This window comes from Propithecus coquereli, unplaced genomic scaffold (assembly GCF_000956105.1).
Source record: "Propithecus coquereli isolate 6110/MARCELLA unplaced genomic scaffold, Pcoq_1.0 Scaffold516, whole genome shotgun sequence".
NCBI lineage: Eukaryota > Metazoa > Chordata > Mammalia > Primates > Indriidae > Propithecus > Propithecus coquereli.
The window spans coordinates 1146844-1164610 of record NW_012151019.1 but is presented as its reverse complement, the minus strand read 5'-3'; the positions used below and the strand labels follow the sequence as shown (position 1 = coordinate 1164610).

Sequence of the window (17767 nt, the reverse complement as noted above, 5' to 3'; positions counted from 1 at the left end):
GGGATGGGGCCCAGTTGTCAAAGGACCCCACTGTCCACACCACGCCAGAGCTGTCTGACAGGAGACCCAGGAAAGGTCTCTCCTCCTTTCTGGCCAAATTCTCTCATGCCCACTTATGTGATTTCTTGTGGAGATCAGAGGCAGCAAGTGTGGGCGTAAACCAGTTCTAACCCCCCAGCTCCTCGGCCACCCTGCTGGGGTCCCTGGGAAGGACGCTGCCCTGACTGTGATCACATACTCAGCTCAGACTTAATCCATTTTGAGGCTTTCACACCTAAGTTTTTTGTATTAAATCTTGTTTTCTGTCCAGTTTCCTTCTGAAAGTAGTTCCCTCTGAGAGAGCTTTTGCTGAGATCCTGCCCCCAAGATGCCATCTGGTTTCCAGCAGGAGGCCAGGGACACCTAGGCTTTGGTCCCTGTCCTAAGCTCTTTGAGCTCAACCCCTCACTGCTGCTGCCAAGAGCTCCTGAGCCGGGGGAGCCCCCAGATCCCCAGGCTGCTCGAAGAACTAGGACACTGGCAGCCTTGCCAGCGATGGCGTGTGTCTTCGGCAAACATGGTGGTTTACTATGTTTTCACATAACAGGAGCATATTTTTGAAGAGAGATTTCCAAAATGTGTCACATTTTGCGTTTCAAGTGTGTCCTTTAATTTGCAGCAATCCCACTCCAGGTATCGTGATCAACAGGCCCAATGGCACAGACGTCTACAAGGGCGTCCTGAAGGACTACACCGGAGAGGTGAGGGGATCACGGGGATCATGGGGTTGGAGCCAGCGGGTTTTGGTTTTGTTTTAGTGCTGATTTTTCCCTGTTTGTTGTGTTTCTAGAATCAGAACCTTCCTAGACTGGTTTCTGGTCAGCATTGCATGTTTGTATTAGGATTTATGCTTGAGGAGTAGATTTTTTTTTTTTTTTTTTTTGAGACAGAGTCTCACTTTGTTGCCCGGGCTAGAGTGCCATGGCGTCAGCCTAGCTCACAGCAACCTCAAACTCCTGGGCTCAAGCAATCCTTCTGCCTCAGCCTCCCGAGTAGCTGGGACTACAGGCATGCGCCACCATGCCCGGCTAATTTTTTCTATATATGTTTTTAGGCGTCCAATTAATTTCTTTCTATTTTTGGTAGAGACGGGGTCTCGCTCTTGCTCAGGCTGGTCTCGACCTCCTGAGCTCAAACAATCCTCCCGCCTTGGCCTCCCAGAGTGCTAGGATTACAGGCGTGAGCCACCGCGCCCGGCCTCGAGGAGTAAATTAGTGAGAGTTTTGAAAGAAAGGAAAGGAAAAATGTCCAAAATAAGTTACAGTTTACAGATATTTAGTTTCTAGTCTTCTCATACTTTAAGCCAGATAATGGATTTCCTTCCATAATAACTGTGGATTTTCTTGAGATGTGAGTGTAATCTGAGTACAGATTATCTGTGCTCTTATGAAAATCAGTTTTCTCAGCAGCAATCCGGGGGCACAGTATCTCAGGATTTTGCTGAGATCATTCTTCATTAATTACTATTACAGTACATCACTTCCAAAAATTTATATGTTCCTCCCAGTTGAGACTGTATAAATTGACACATTTTTAAAAACACTGTAATGACTTCACTCTTGTGGTTTTCGTGTTTTTTTTTTAATTTCAGAAGGACCTTTGGGAACCAATATCCCCGTAATGAAGAAATTTTTATCTGAAGTTTAGCAATTCTTTTAGTTTCGTTTCATCTTTTTCTTTTAAATTGAAATACGGTTAAATTTAACACATCATACATGTAAAATAGATGGTTTGATTTTTATGAAATTGTTTCTGCCTATATAGTCCTATAAGGACATGTTTCGAATCTAGATGGTGGGATTTTTGGTGATTTTTTTTTTTTCCCTTTGTACTTTTTAGTATTGCTTTTAATGATGAAGTATCAATTGTACAAATTCCTCCTTGAGGACTTTGAGTATTTTTGAGATTCAGCCTCCTCGGCAGCAAGCTGGCAGGGTGGCCCGGTCGCTGGTGTCTCCGTCTCCTGGGGTGGTGTTCTCGTCCTCTGCCATCTTCCGTGGCTGGCAGCACCCTCGGCTTTCTCCACGCAGACTCTGCAATGGCCAGGAAGGAACGGCAGGCTCGCGGAGTTGCCGTCAGCCAAAACCAAGATGATGGGGCCGAGCACGTGGCCCAGGAGCAGAGCCCTTGTTTTGGGTCCTTCTCAGTTCCCGAGTGTTTGCTGTCACGCCTCCAGCCTTGGAGACGAGCGGGCTGGTGGCCTGGGTCTCCATAGCCTCAGCAAACTCTCTGGTTTGGAATGACAGCAGCCTCTGATTTTAGCTCCCAATTCTTTATAGGATGTTACCCCCCAGAATTTCCTTGCTGTGTTGAGAGGTGACGCAAAAGCAGTGGAGGGCAAAGGGTCTGGAAAAGTCCTGAAGAGGTAATGTCTGTTTCACAGATGCCACACTTGTGTTCGTGACCTGGGCCCCAGTATAGAGAACTGAAACCGGTCTTGTTCTTTGCTCCTGGCCTGTTCATCTGGGTGAAATTACAGAGTGGGGAGGTTTATTCTGACTTAGACTGCACAGGGCTGATGTTCCAGTGGCTTCTCTTGGCAGCCCGTTTCTGCACCAAATTAACCCCACGACCCAGGGTCCCTCATCATTAATACGATGTTCCCTATCACTTAAACCCGCTGTTCTTGTCCATGGATTGCAGTGTGGGTATGTCCCACCACCAGTGGAGCACACTGAGACAGGTGTGAACCCCTGTGGGCCAGTCAGGTAGCGGGGCCCCAGCCTGCCACCAGCCCTATACTGCAGTCACAGGTTGGTCCCACGGGGAGAAGCACATACACAAGTGCAGAGCAAACCTTTGTGTTGGGGAAAAGGAGCCCCAGTGTTTGCCTCCCTGGCTGTTTGTTAGAGACGTCTCATCTTTATATTTCTTTAGGTAGCATTTTTACATGATGTCAGAGACTTCAGTAGCATATTTCTTTTATGCTAGAAGGGAAACCTGGGCAGAGTAAGCTCATGTGAGTCAGTGCAGGGACGGGCATCTGTGTAGGATGAAGCAGACTGGCTCTGAGTGAGTTATCACATCTCTGCCACCTGGAAGCAGTGCCCTCTGGTGGGAGCCCTGGCGAGGGCTGGCAGGTGGGCATCCCAGACTGTGCCAGCCAAGGGGCCTGCAGGGGAAAGCTGCCCACTCGTGTTTGGCTGTGTGTCCTGGCTCCCTTACTCATTTTGGGAAGATCTTGTTGGAGAGTGTGGCCGCCTGGGATGGGGCCCAGTTGTCAAAGGACCCCACTGTCCACACCACGCCAGAGCTGTCTGACAGGAGACCCAGGAAAGGTCTCTCCTCCTTTCTGGCCGTAATTCGGAGTTTCGAGGCTCTAGGACACACCCTGTGGTTCCGAATAACACTGAGGGGAGAAGAGGGGACAGGCGGACACCAGGCCCTTGTGTTCCTCTTCACATCTGGTTGGGCAACTGTAATCCTCAGAGTTCTTGATTTTTTGATTAGGGCAACTTTTCAGAGAAATGAAAGTAGAAATAGAAATAGGAAACTGTTGACCTCTGACTCTTTCTTGGCAGCGGCCCCCGGGATCACGTGTTCGTTTACTTCACTGATCACGGATCTACTGGAATACTGGTTTTTCCTAATGATGATGTGAGTTTTTCTTAACATTTTGAGGACAAACTTAAATAGAGAATAGAAAACAAAGCCTACGTGTTGACATTAAACCTGTGGTGCGTGTTTTCTAATTTGTACATGTGGCAGGTGGGCGTGGGGGGCAAGTTTAGCAGCTTGAAATCTACCCAGGGACGTCTCTTCCAGCTGGTCTTCCCTGCATTTCTGTTCATGTCACATCAGTAGCTGTCTCAGGACTCGGATGTGTTGCATGAGACACGAGAATAGAGCAGACGCTGTGAACTTACAAAACATTATTAGGACTTCATTAGTGGGTTACCCAGCAAAGGGTTTCTCTTGACGTGTTGGTCTGAATGTCGAAATTCTTACCTTTCAGCTTTACGTAAAGGACCTGAGTGAGACCATCCATTACATGTATCAACACAAAATGTACCGGAAGGTAATGTTGGCCCTTGAGGCCGCCCTGGGGGAGCTGTGCGGGAAGGCCAAGGATGCAGAGCCCGCAGTTCTGCGCTGGCATCTATCTGTGGGTGGGAAGGGTGTCCTTCTGATCGCTGGTTTCCCAGGATTAACCTTCTGGCTTTGTGTGCGAGAGCAGGGTCACTGGTGAGCTTGTTAAAGCAGTGTGGCCTCACCCCCAGAGTTTGACCCAGAAGGTCCTGGGAGAGGCCTGAGACTTTGCCTTTCTGAGTTTCCACGTGACAACTGCTGCTGCTGGTCATACCTAGAGCATACCTTGGGGACTCCTGTTCCTAGGACTGTCCCCAGTTTTGGATGGTTGCTCTCACTTTGGCCCTCTCTCATCCCATAGCACCAAAACTGCGCAGGTCAGTGCGTACGTGACAGGAATGCAGAAAGGTCGCCAGCCATGTGGCTTTACCGTTTGAAACTATTCCCTGCAGTGGAGGGGTGAAAGTTTTTCTTAGCATCACATGGCTATATCTTCTCCACTTTATTTCAACTAATAGTTGCTTTGATTCTGTTAGTGATAAATAAATTTGACTCCTTCTGGTTTGTGCGACAGCTGCTTCCATAGCCTCTGGCAGCAGCCACTTATGGCATTAATGTCCCCCAAAAGCAAACGTGGAAGACTCTTCAAGACTGGGCAGAGAGAGTGGGCAGAGCCCTAGTAGCACTTGCAAGAGGTCTGTGCCTGGCTGGGGTGTGAGTTCACCTGCCTTTCTGCCTCACAGATGGTGTTCTACATCGAAGCCTGCGAGTCTGGGTCCATGATGAACCACCTGCCTGATAACATCAACGGTAGGTGGTGGCGGGAGCACCGGCCTCTGAGCCGGGCTGGCCAGCAGGTTGCGCAGCGTGCCATGGGTCATCCTCAGATGACTGCTGGCGTGGATCCAAGGCTTCTGCATAAGCAGGGCCCCTGGGGGCAGCCTGGTGCACAGAAGTGGGGAGATAACTTGCAGGCAGGAGCTGGGCTTCCTCTGCTTCTTGAAGATTAGTGGTCAGGGAATAAAGAATCTGTATGTTCTAGCCCAAAACCACATGGGCGTTGGACCAGACTCCCTTCTTTATGATGTGTTGGTTGCTGGCTCTCTCTTCTTGAGCAGGTGACCTTCTTTGGCCCTCAGTTATCCCCATCTATAAAATGGGGATAAGACAGTGCCTGTGTGTTAGGAGAGTTACATTTTAAATGATAACATTTGTCCAGCACAATTCTGAGCCCATGGTAGAAAGATAGGAAGTGGTAGCTATTGAATAGATTCAGTCAATCTTAAGTGTTTCTTCAGTAAATATTAACTCTCTCTGGAAACCAAATTAGGCCCATATTCTTTGAGTTTCCTGAGTTATTAAAATCTGTCGGCATTCTTCCAAAATAGCATGATATCCTAAGCATGCATGTTTGCTTACTACCAGAAACTGGCTCCTCTTTCTTCCACATTTAATTTAATTTAATTTTATTTTTATTTTTATTTTTTTTTGAGATGGAGTCTCACTCTGTTGCCCGGGCTAGAGTGCCGTGGTGTCAGCCTAGCTCACAGCAACCTCAAACTCCTGGGCTCAAGTGATCCTTCTGCCTCAGCCTCCCAGGTAGCTGGGACTACAGACATGCGCCACCATGCCAAGCTAATTTTTTCTACATATTTTTAGCTGTCCAATTAATTTCTTTCTATTTTTGGTAGAGACAGGGTCTTGCTCTTGCTCAGGCTGGTCTCAAACTACTGACCTTGAGCGATCCACCCGCCTCGGCCTCCCAGAGTGCTAGGATACAGGCGTGAGCCACCGCACCCGGCCTCGCATTTAATTTTAGATGCGTTATTGTAACCAAGTGGACAGGGCTGGATACAGTCATGTGTCCTTGCCCTCCCTGTACTGGTTATAGGTAGCGTGCTTCAATTTTGTCAGGGGAGAAGGAAGGATTGGAGCTTTAAGTGTAATGCAAAGTAGGAAATAAAATATAACTAAAAGATAATTTTTAATTCCTTATAGTTTATGCAACCACTGCTGCCAACCCCAAGGAGTCATCCTACGCCTGTTATTATGATGAAGCCAGGTCCACGTACCTGGGGGACTGGTATAGCGTCAACTGGATGGAAGACTCGGACGTGGTGAGCCCTTTGGGGAGGCAGCTGTTCAGCTGTGGTGTAACTGTCAGGCTGTGATCGTTGAAGGACTTAATGGTTTCATTTCTGCAGGAGGATCTGACTAAAGAGACCCTTCACAAGCAGTACCACCTGGTAAAGTCCCACACCAACACCAGCCACGTCATGCAGTACGGAAACAAAGTGAGTAGGGGAGCCTCACTCTCCTGCATCCCTCAAGTCGCAGGTGGGCTTACCTGGAATATTTATCTCTTGGTGAAGAGAAACAGGATCCGGGTGAGGGATGGTCGAGGCAGGGATGGCTCTGCCTCTCACGAACACTCCCTCCCTCCCGGCAACCCTGCAGGCTTTGCACTCAGACGTCTCTAGGTTCAGAGTTGTGAGATTGTGGGCAAGTGACTTAACCTCTCTGAATCTCTGTGCCCTCACTGGTCAGAACCCTAGCGTACAGGTGGCTAGGAGCGTGAAAGAAGGCTGTGCCTTACAAACACTAAACACAGGCCCAGGACAGTGAGAGATTACCGAATCAGCCGTCTCCTTTATGTTTTGTGGCGTTGCCCCACACACCTCACACCTTGCATTCCCTGGGGTCCTGCCTCCTTGCAAGCTGCAGTTGTTACCGTTACCCTTTGGCTATAAATGAGAGATTTTTTAGCCCCCTCCAACTATGTCTAGAAGGGACCTAGATAGTTAAATAGGTAAGTTCGTTGGGGTTATCTGGACAGTGTCTCAGTGGGTAGCTTCTGAAGGCTTGGGCCCTAAGCGAAGCCACTGGAGCTAGCCCTTGGTGTGTGCAAATATTAATACCATGACAAACATGCACAGGGCCTCCCCGCGGTCCATGTGCTTGAACACCATTCCCCAAGCAGCCCAGCCCCGGCGGGGAGCTTGCCAGCTGAGATCTATTCTTTGGGAGCAAGCATGGCCTTCTGGAAGAACTCGGGAGTCAGTAAATCCAGCTGTCTTTAGCCCCTCACCACAGAGTGTGGGCTGGGGGTCCTGTGACCTGACAGCAGTGGGACAGTCAGAGGACTTGAGACCTGAACTCAGGACACAGTGACCTGGTCAGGAGACAGGTGACTCGGAGAAGTCAGGGTCATTGACTGGCTATGTGGGGGGCTCTGCCTTGGGCTTTCCATTCTCTTTACAGTAGCCTCAGCCTCGGCCATTTCTGATGCTGGTTAGGCGGCATGTTGGACCTTTTCTAAAGTTGTTTTTATATATCTCTGTGTGTGTTTTATTTTTTTGTTTCAGGACTGTTTTAGAATATCGTGGCTTGCTTTAGGAACAGAATACTTGCATTTTTCCCCACTGATGGGGAGTCAGTCTGTAGTGACCTGTGCAGGCAAATCGAGCCTGGCAGTAGTGCCCATGTGTTGGAGCCTGATGCCAGGCGTCAGCCCAGCCTCTCTGTGGCCGTAGCTCTGCCCTTCTCAAAGGACTCAGACTTCAGCTCTGACCTGGACAGATGCTTTGTACCTTCCCACTGCCGGCCATTAGGGACAGGCGGGGGAGCCTGGGCGGGTGAGCACAGTCCAGGTCGCCACTGGTTGAAACTACCGTGGGCCAAGCTCTGCTTGCTGTGGCTCGGCAGTTGCCTTCCACGTGTGGAAGAGCAGCTGCTCTGCTGCAAGGGATGCCAGGCACGTTTGAAGTTACTCCTTAGTAGATTCTAGGTGTTCAGATGCGTCTCCTGCGTATTGCTGGGGGCTGGCCACGTCTTTTCAGGCTATGATCGTGGCCCTTCAGTGGTCCTAACACCATGAGGAGTGGACCGTGAGCCTCTGCTGGGAAGGCTGGACCCAGGGCGTGTTGGGCACATCCGCTCTTCCCACTCAAACGGCTCTCTCTGTCTCCCTCCCTCCAGTCGATTTCTGCCATGAAAGTGATGCAGTTTCAGGGTGTGAAACACAAAGCCAGTTCTCCCATCTCCCTGCCTCCAGTCACACGTCTTGACCTCACCCCTAGCCCTGACGTGCCCCTCGAGATCATGAAAAGGAAACTGATGAGGACCAATGATCTGCAGGAGTCCGGGCGGCTTGTCAAGGAGATCCAAATGCATCTCCACGTAAGTGGTGGTAAACGGAACCGTTCCCAGGTGCTGTTCCCAGCCTGGGTGGGCAGCAGCGCGCAGGAGCAGGTCCCTGCCCCGTGTGAGCAGGTGGGAAAGGAGCCCCTAGCCTCCGCTCTGTGTGAAATAGAGCAGGTGAGTGGAGCACTGATTGTCTGCGTTCTTCATTAGTGAACTAACCTTGACCTCTTTGGTAACAGGGAGCAATGGAAGGGGGCTGGTCTCCCCTGTATCCTGCCAAGAAGCCATGGCACGCGAGTGTTTCCCTCTTTTATACCTTGTTGCTTAGAGGACATTTTTATTTTGCTGCTTATTGAATTATTAGCTAATCATATTTATTTTAAAAACTCAGAGCCAAGTGCAGTGGATCACACCAGTAGTCCCAGCTACTCAGGAGGCTGAGGCAGGAGGATCACTTAAGCCCAGGAGTTTGAGGCCAGCCTGGGCTACATAGTGAGACCCCATCTCTTTAAAAAAAAAATCCAATCCACAAAAGTTTCTTCTGTCTCAGGAAAATATTGTCATAGCTTAAATTCTTCCTAAAACCCTTGAGCTATCCTGTATGATTACTGAGTCTATTTTCAGTAGCTCATTGTTTGTTTGGAGCTGGAAGAATTACTTTTTAAATTACAGCTGTGCACCCACTGTAAAGCCAGGCAAAAGAGTTGCTTGCCGTTTCCCACACATCCAGCTCTTGTTCCCATTGTCAGCACAACACAGTGGTCGATGTACTGAAATATGGCCTGAATTTTTTAGGAAAGATTAAAAAATAAATGTGTAGGGCTGGGCGTGGTGGCTCACGCCTGTAACCCTAGCACTCAGGGAGGCCGAGGTGGAGGATCGCTTGAGCTCAGGGGTTTGAGACCAGTCTGAGCAAGGGTGAGACCCCGTCTCTATTAAAAATAGAAAAAATTAGCCGGGCATCATGGCACACGTCTGTAGTCCCAGCTACTCGGGAGGCTGAGGGAGGAGGATTGCTTGAGCCCAAGAGTTTGAGGTTGCTGTGAGCTATGATGACGGTGTTGCACTCTAGCCAGGGTGGCAGGGTGAGACTCTGTCATAAATAGATAAATATCTATGTGGTTTGTTTAAAATGCATCTATCTCATTATCCCAAAAGTTGGTACCCCACGTGTGACCACCTTATTAAGCAGGACATATTTTTAGCTGGTGGCACACACAGCGTATCAGCGGTTCTCATACTTTGTAGTCTTGGACCTCTTCACACTCTTTGAATTCTTCATCCCAAAGAGCTGTTGTTTATGGTGGGTCATTTCTATTGCTATTTACTGCATCAGAAATTAAAATGAGGTAGAGGAGCATTTTGTCCTTACCCTTTTGATAGTTCATGGAAACTGAACCACAGTTTTCATGTGTTTGCTTGAACAGTTGTAAATCGTATAGGATTTCTTTGATATCTGCTGCAAATTTGAAAACTATTCCACAGCTACGTAATTCTTAGGAGATTTAACTTTCCTGATAACTATTGCATAGTTAGATTTTTATGTAAAATAAAAGATTATTAAAAAAATAAATTGAATCTGTACCCCCATAATATGCTGAAATAAGAAATAAAAAAAAGAAATTAAAACTGAGATTTAAAAATATATTTAACTTATTTAGAAACAATAATAAACCCATTTTGTATTAATGTATATTTTAGGAAAAATAATCATTTTCCAAAACAAAAACCATTTTGGTGAGAAGAGCGACATTGCTTTACATTTTTGCAAATCTCTTTATGTGCAGCGTAACGGAAGACAGCTAGGTCCTTGTACCAGCGTCTGCATTCACTCTGTTGGGCTCGGTTGTGCTGGCTGAAGCGTGTGAAGAAAATCCAGCCTTACACAGATACATGTAGTTAAGAAAGGGAAGATGTCACGGAGCCCATGAGAGTTCTTGGGGACCCCCTGGTTGTGGACCCACACACTGAGAACTGCTCGTGTGACACACAGTGGGCAGTGAGTCTGTGGATTCAGACGCGAAGGACACAAACCCTGGCTGGGGAGGGCGGGACAGAGCTCTCGTGTCGGGTTAGGCTGAGGTGGAAGCTCTCTCCTCTCACAGCGCTGTTTTTCATAATCTGGGAGGAAGACCATGCCTCCCTCTGTGCCCCAGCGCCTGACCGTTCCGTGGTTCCTGAATGGGCAAAGGTGCCCTGAGCACACAGCAGCCTTCACGGGACAGTCCGCTGGGGGGCACAGGTTCCACAACCTCCTTTGTTCAGAGCAGTGCAAGCCTGCTCTTCAGGTGTCGTAAATGCTTCCATCGCGCCAGCAGACCCTAGAAAGGCAAGGTCTTTTTGCTGTCACAGAAGCCGTGCACACACAATCTTTTGCCTTCCTCAGGACGCACCGGTTGGCATCTATTCTAACCGGCTGAGGGCTGTGTGGAGAGAAGTTGTTAAACTGCTTCTAACCACCGTGGGTCCAGGAGAGCCGGCCCAGTGAGGCACATTCTGACGGGATGTGTTTGTCCCCAGGCTAGGCAGCTCATTCAGAAGTCGGTGCGCAAGATCGTCTCCTTGCTGGCAGCGTCCGAGGCCGAGGTGGAGAGGCTTCTGTCCCTGAGAGCCCCGCTCACGGGGCACGGCTGCTACCCGGAGGCCCTGGCGCACTTCCGCACGCACTGCTTCAACTGGCACTCCTCCACGGTGAGCCGCGCCCGGCCGCGCCTCAGGAACCCAAAAGCTAAGCTCATGTTGTCCCTTGGAAATCACATCATGTGCACTACGCTGTAGAAGGTTCCATCCAGGCTGAGGGAACAGTGGGCTCATTTCAGAGAGAACGAAGGTCAACCAAGTTCATGGACCGTATATTTGGCCCCAGAACTCTCTTATTGTCCCGGTGGGTGGGAAAGTTTACCAGAGTTATAAATGACAACTCTCATTTCTGTTTTGAAGAGTAGTTCTCTTCACACTTTTCCTGTCCCTGCAAACCTCATCCTCACTCCTCACTCCCACATCAGCCCCTTGTTTCTCCCTTCAGGGTCTATGCTGACCCCTCCCCAGGATTCATTGTTGAAGTCAGGCCTGGTCTGTGGAGTAGAAGAAAGTACTGAGTTTCTGCAGGTTGCAGAATGTTGGGGTTGGAAGGTACCTAAATAGCCTTCTGTTCAGCACTGTGTGGTGCTTAGATCTTTCTAGAGAAACGGTGGCAGACTGGCCTGCAGACCAAATCCTTTCCACAGCCTAGTTTCCCCCATGGCCTGTTCCGTAAAGAAACATTTATTGGAACACAGTAACACCCTACTTGGCTACCCGTTGTCCGTGGCTGTTTTCACCTGGGGCAGAGTTGAGCAGTTGAGAGAACCATTTACCCCCAGTCTTGCTTTTTTGCTCTTTGGAATCACATAAAGTGAATCTCTTCCTTCATCTTCATGAGAGTTCTCAGGTTCTCTGAAGTTTTTTTCAAGATAAAGATTCCCAGTATTTCCTCCTTACCTGGCGTGATCCAGTTTGGCGTTCACGCACCCCGCCCCTCCCAGGGCGAAGTTCCCAGAACCAAAAGGCAGACTCCCAAGGGAGGTCCCAGGTCCTAGCGGGGAGCAGAGCCACCAGGAGCTCTCTATCAGGATCCTAACATGGGACTGAGAGTGCTTTGGGAGCCTGCCACACCCCAGGGTTGTGTGCAAACCCTTGCACGTGTGCATTTCTCTTGGGTGATAGTCCGTAAATATCACCAGATTATCAAAAGGTGGGGAAGGGATCCATGACCCAAAAGGTCAAAGACCACTGGCCAAGGTGCTTTACCTCTGTAATTGCAAAAACGGAGTATTCCCAAGTTAAGAGTTGATCGTGTGCTGAAATGATGTTTGATTCTGTCTTGTTTCCTTCCAGTACGAGTATGCTCTGAGACATTTGTACGTGCTGGTCAACCTTTGTGAAAAGCCGTATCCACTGCACAGGTAAATCAGCACATGGCACTTGAAGGTCCTTGTCATTCTGAAAGCAAAAGGGGGCGGCACTGCCATCTTCTTCTGCAGACAGGCGGCTTTGCTTCTGCCAGCCACCACCTCCAGCTTTGTTCTGGAAGCCTTTGCTAGGGGAATCCAGACAGCTGCATCCTCAGTGACAGTTGTTGGGGGGGTCTGTCCTAGATGACCGCCTGCTCCAGGTGGGATTATGTTTGTCTTACTTTCTTTAGAGTTGACATAGTTCACCAAATTCTCATTCTTTTCTCTGACAGGATAAAATCATCCATGGACAATGTGTGCCTTGGTCACTACTGAAGAGCTGCCTTCTGGGTGCTTTTCCAAGTGTGAACACCATCCCTCGAATGTGTGCTAATCCGAGACTGCAGAGGTGGCGCGAGAGGGAAGCCCCCGCTGCTCCGGCCCGGGGAGGCCGCCTGCCGCTCCGGCTCGCTCCAGGCCTTTCTCCTGCAGGGTGACTTGTTTGCCTTTGCCCACTTCCCCAGTCTTCTCTGAAAAAGCTACAAGTAGGGTGGGTAAAGCTGTGTTGAGAACGGTAATATTTGCTTTTTTAGGAGGTTTTTGGCCCATTAGTTCTAAAAGGCAAGAAATTCACGGAGGCTTCTGTAGCCCCTCTCAGAAAGGGTCTTTGTTGGGAGGAATTTGAAGCTGAAACCTCTTTAAGTCTTCAGAATGATTTTATTGAAGAGGGCTGTAAGCCCCAAATGGAAAACTATTTTTAGAAAATATGATTTTTGATTGCTTTTGTATTTTATTCTGCAATTGTGTTCAAGTCTTTAAAAAAATAAAGATTTGTAACTGAACCTGAGTATTAACTTCTGCCCCTGACTGCGCGGTTTATGCTCCTGGCCCCTCGTGGCCGTCCCCAATCCGTCTTTTCCAGCCTCATGCCCTTCGACTTGTTAGCGCCTCTGCCTTTCCTTATCTCCACGGAGCCCCAGAGATACCTTAATGTGCCCTGTTTTCCCCGAACCTCCCTCAACTTCTCCCCACTCATCTAAAGTTGTTTTAATTTAGGGTCTTTAAGGTGGAGAACACCCCTTCAATGATTGGGGGAGACACAAGATGGAAATAGTTTGTCACTTACAGGTCCTGGGGCGTACACAGCAGAGCTGGCGGCCACGCACGGAGGTCAGGGAGCACGTGGACAGAGAGAGAGGGAAGGACCCAGGGGCTAGGGCCTTTACTGGGTCCAGGGCATTATCCAAACAGGTTTCCCATGGGGCGTTTTAATTGGTGGGTTTAGAGCACGCAGGCGTGAGTTCTAGGCGGTCACACTGTGACTGAGAGGTGGCCACTTAGCGTGTCTGCACAGTCCATGTGGGATGTGAGGGTCGGCGGGGCTGGTCAGCTGTCCCCTAGGGAGGTGTCCTCCTGTTCACCAAGAGGAAGTTTTACATAGCAGAGATGAACCACAGTGAGGAACTGGGTGGAAGGGAGAACCGGAAACTGCCAAGGGTAACTGAACCCTGCTTCTGGTCTGGGAAACTCCATTTGCTGGATATTCAAAGTAGGTGCCAGGACAACGTGAAATGATAAGATTTCACTACCGAAGTATTATCTCCTGTGTCCATCTGCATTTTTGTTGCATCTCTAACAGCACGTGTCAGGGTCTGCCCTTCCACTAGGTGCGGGGACAGGGACGGGGAAGGGAAATCTCACCGGATTTCCGTGGGGGCTCCTCCAGGGCAGAAGCTGCCTGGCTTGTGTTTCCCTGGGCCCCGTCCAGGGAGGTACTCGCACTATCTACAGGAGTCCCTCTTATCCACAGGGATACACTCCAACAAACCATGGATAGTACCAAACCCCATATAGACCGTGCATGGGTCTTTTCTTTATAATTTCACGAATAGAAGATTCATTCTTACCAAGGATCTTAGCAACCTCGGCTTACAACTTTTTCACTCAAACAAAGCGCTCTACGGCTTCTCTTTGGCATATCTGAATTGCTGGCATCACTACTCTGGCCCTTTGGGGCCGTATTAAGTAAAATAAGGGTGACTGGAACACAAGCGCCACCTCGGCGGTGGATTTGATCACCGAGACCACTACTTTAAGTGACTCACTGGTGGGCAGCGTGGGTAGCGTGGATACACTAGACGAAGGGACGATTCACAGCCCAGACAGAACGGAGCAGGACAGTGGGAGATTTCATCACAATATTTGGAACAGCATGCAATCGAAAACTTAGGAATTGTTTATTTATGGAATTTTCCATTTAACATTTTCAGACTGTGGTTGACCCCGAGTAACTGAATCCTCAGAAAGCAAAACCATGGATAAGAGAGGACTACTGCATATCCATGCAATGGAATACTGTGTGGCTTATTGCTTTTTATTAAGGGAATGAAGTGCATATATGTGCTACAACATTCAGCCAATTGAAAGAAGCCAAAAGACCACATATTATAGGATTCCAGTTTTATGAAATGTCCAGAATAGACAAATCCATAGAGACAGAAAGATTAGTGGTTCCAGGACTGGAGTCGGAGGGCAGGAGGATGAGGAGTGACTGCTAACGGGTATGAGGTTTCTTTTTGGGGTGACGAAAACGTGATAAAACTGTGGCGATGGTTATACAATCTGAGTATACTAAAAATTATCAAACTGTACACTTTACATGGGGGAATTATGCGGTATAAAGCTGTTAAAAAAATAAGCCATATGGCAAGATGGCTGTTTAGATAGATAGGGAGAAAGCACACACAAAAAGGAATGCTAACTAAACCCCGACACTTTGACCACCTGTATTCAGGGTTTCCTATCCTGCTTAGCAATGGTGACTCCTTTACCATTGGAGTTATGGAATGGAAGTTGAGAAAGTGGCAAACAGAGTCATGTCTGTGACAAATTCAGGGGTGACACTTTTGTTTCTAATGGGCCTACTTTTCATCAGCACAGATTATCCTTTCTCAGTGAGGTCCTCATATGGCTAATCAAAGGACTTTAGGTAAAGAGTTTTAATGCCCCACAGATTTGGGGGGCTCTGAGGTTTTAGAGAACAAGTACGAGAAGCAACTGTATCAGTTGTGGCTAATGCCTCACACTAGGCAAACCTGAGGGCAAATACTGAAAAGCAGAATGTTTAAATGGAGATTCTTAAAAGGCCTTAAGATACAGGTGGTAAAAAATGTGTTCCACTGTTTTCTAGAACTGTAAACTATTAATATTGTACAATTATGACCCTGCTTCTCTGTTTCCATTTGTCCATCTGTAGAACAAAAATATATTTAACTATTTAATAAATACGGAAGCTTGAATGTTCATGGCTCTAAAGGTTAAAAGCAGCTGTGTTTCATTTCTCTAATAAATGACAGTTTCATAAGTCACAATGCCTTGGTCTTTTTCCCCTTCATATTGTTCATAGGTCCGCAGTTGGAATAGGCTCTCCATCCTTGTATTAAGCCATTTTCTATTAGATTTCTGTCTTGGTCAGCTTGGGCTGCTGTAACAGAATAACTTAGACCAGGTGGCTTATAAACAACAGAAATTTCATTCTCACAGTTCTGGGGGCTGGGAAGTCCAAAATCAAGGCACCTATCTGTATGGACTCGTGGATATTTATTTTACTCTTGGGTTACGATCCAATACTTTATTTTGTTGCTCAAATTATTCTGGCTTTGGCCACTGGGAGCTGTTTCAGTTGGCTCCCTGTCTATTTGACATTCCCCCCAACCCGCATCAATACAGGTGTTCTTGTCTTTGAGGACTTCCTTACTGCCTGTCACTACAAGATGCTCCAGGCTTAACTTCTGTATTTCCTACCCCAGCCCTACAATCAGCTGTTTCTCCAAGGAGCCCTGGTTCCTCTTATTCGAAAATTTGTATTAGAAACCAAGATCTGGGTGTTAGATGTGCTTGTTGCTCCTGGGGTGTTGTGTGTATACACACACCTATAAATATTTCTATATGTAAACATATGTATCTATATTAAGCTAAACCTGAGTTTAGCTTAATAAACTTAGTTCATACTGCTGTCTCCAACTCTACTCCATCACCACATGGATCATTCTGGCCTTTTCCCCTTCCTTACCTGTAAACTCCTTCAGGGAACAACGAGGTATCTACCACCCACCATCCATTTAATTAATTATTTGATTCCAGTATACACGTGTAGCGGTATCAGAATTGTTCCTACTGGGAACAACCTTATCAACCCGAATACAATGTTTCTATGTAGTTCTGTTTGTCTTTACTCTCACAGACTCATTTTCCAAATTGCTTGGGGCAGCTTTTCCCCCTGCCCCCTTCAGTGAGCTTGTTTCAAACATTTAGAACACAGTTAGATTCTTTTGTAGCAATCTTTACTCCGTCTTGGGGTCCCTTAACTTCCTAAGTGATATTTGAAAAATTTCATACATTAAGGCTCACTCTGTGTTACAAATTTTATCTATTTTGACAAATGCACAATGTCAAATTTCCACCATTTCGTTTTCATAGTTTCACTGCCCTAAAAATCCCCTGTGTTTCAACTAATTCAACCTTTGTGTAGACCTAAGTTTTCAGTTTGGTTGTGTAACTACCAAGAAGATGATTATTGGATCGCAGGGTCAGTTTAGCTTGTGAGAAATTGCTAAAGTGTCTTCCAAGGTGGCTGCGCTACTCTGCATCCCACCAGCAATGGATGAGAGCTCCGCTTTCCTGCCTCCTCATTGACGACTGTCAGTTTTGGGATTTTAGCCATTCTAATAGGTGTGTAGTCGTATCTTGTTTTAATCTGCAATTCCTTGATGACAAATCATGGGAGCATCTTTTCACACGCTTGCTCACCATCTGTTTATCTTCTCTAGTGAGGTGTCTGTTCAGACCTTTCACCCATTTTTTAATTGGGTTGTTTGTTTTCTTACTGTTGAGGTTTAAGAGTTCTTTGTATATTTTGGGTACAAGTTCTTTATCAGATATGTGTTTTGCAAATATATCCTCTCAGTTTGTTGCTTGTCTATTCATTTTCTCAACAGTCTTTTTTCTTTCTTTCTTTCTTTTTTTTAGAGACCGGGTCTCACCCTGTAGCCCAGGCTGGAGTGCAGGGGCACGATCATAGCTCACTGCAGCCTCCGACTCCTGGGCTCAAGCCATCCTCCTGCCTTGGCCTCCCAAGTAGCTGGGACTACAGGCATGAGACATTGCACCTGACTGGGGGCCACATCTTTCTAGTAGTATGTTTTCATTGTCCCTAGGAAAACTAGTCACTCCATTTCCCTTACGAGAAGTAACTGAGCTGAGGTGGCTGCAGCCTTTGGTGGGAGCTGGGCGTGAGGCTGGCCAGGGGGACTGGAAGTGGGGCTAAGTGTTTGCCATGAGATAGGCAAGGACTTCCCAGAGGTAGGACTCCTCTGCCCCTGCAGTCACTGGGCTCTACTTTTCAGAATATTTGACCCTTACCAGGGACTGAGCCCTTGCCTGACCCCCAAATCTGTGCCCCACCCTTACTTGGTGTCCCGCACGCCCCTCACACTCCACACAAAGCTGATGTCCTCTGTTCCCTCTCGAGCCTGCGCTCCCCTCTCCCTAGCTGTCGGCACAACCCTCCAGCACAGAGTCCAAGCCAGAAATCCGCAAGTCTTTCCAGGATGCTTCCTCTCCAA

At 47.8% G+C, this 17767-nt stretch overlaps 1 protein-coding gene across 2 annotated transcripts in view; it reads left to right on the top strand.

Moving 5' to 3' along the window:
* The window catches only part of LGMN (legumain), a 33526-nt gene extending 20539 nt beyond the window's left edge, over nucleotides 1-12987 (top strand). For both annotated transcript variants that reach the window (XM_012656737.1, XM_012656738.1), the window contains 11 exons: nucleotides 659-740; nucleotides 2319-2404; nucleotides 3561-3636; nucleotides 3995-4057; nucleotides 4812-4878; nucleotides 6067-6185; nucleotides 6273-6362; nucleotides 8047-8247; nucleotides 10732-10902; nucleotides 12088-12155; nucleotides 12437-12987. In XM_012656737.1, the coding sequence (XP_012512191.1) occupies nucleotides 659-740; nucleotides 2319-2404; nucleotides 3561-3636; nucleotides 3995-4057; nucleotides 4812-4878; nucleotides 6067-6185; nucleotides 6273-6362; nucleotides 8047-8247; nucleotides 10732-10902; nucleotides 12088-12155; nucleotides 12437-12479 (1066 nt within the window). In that variant the 3' untranslated portion in view covers nucleotides 12480-12987. The remainder of the gene's footprint in view (nucleotides 1-658; nucleotides 741-2318; nucleotides 2405-3560; nucleotides 3637-3994; nucleotides 4058-4811; nucleotides 4879-6066; nucleotides 6186-6272; nucleotides 6363-8046; nucleotides 8248-10731; nucleotides 10903-12087; nucleotides 12156-12436) is intronic.
* Nucleotides 12988-17767: the final 4780 nt, after the last annotated feature.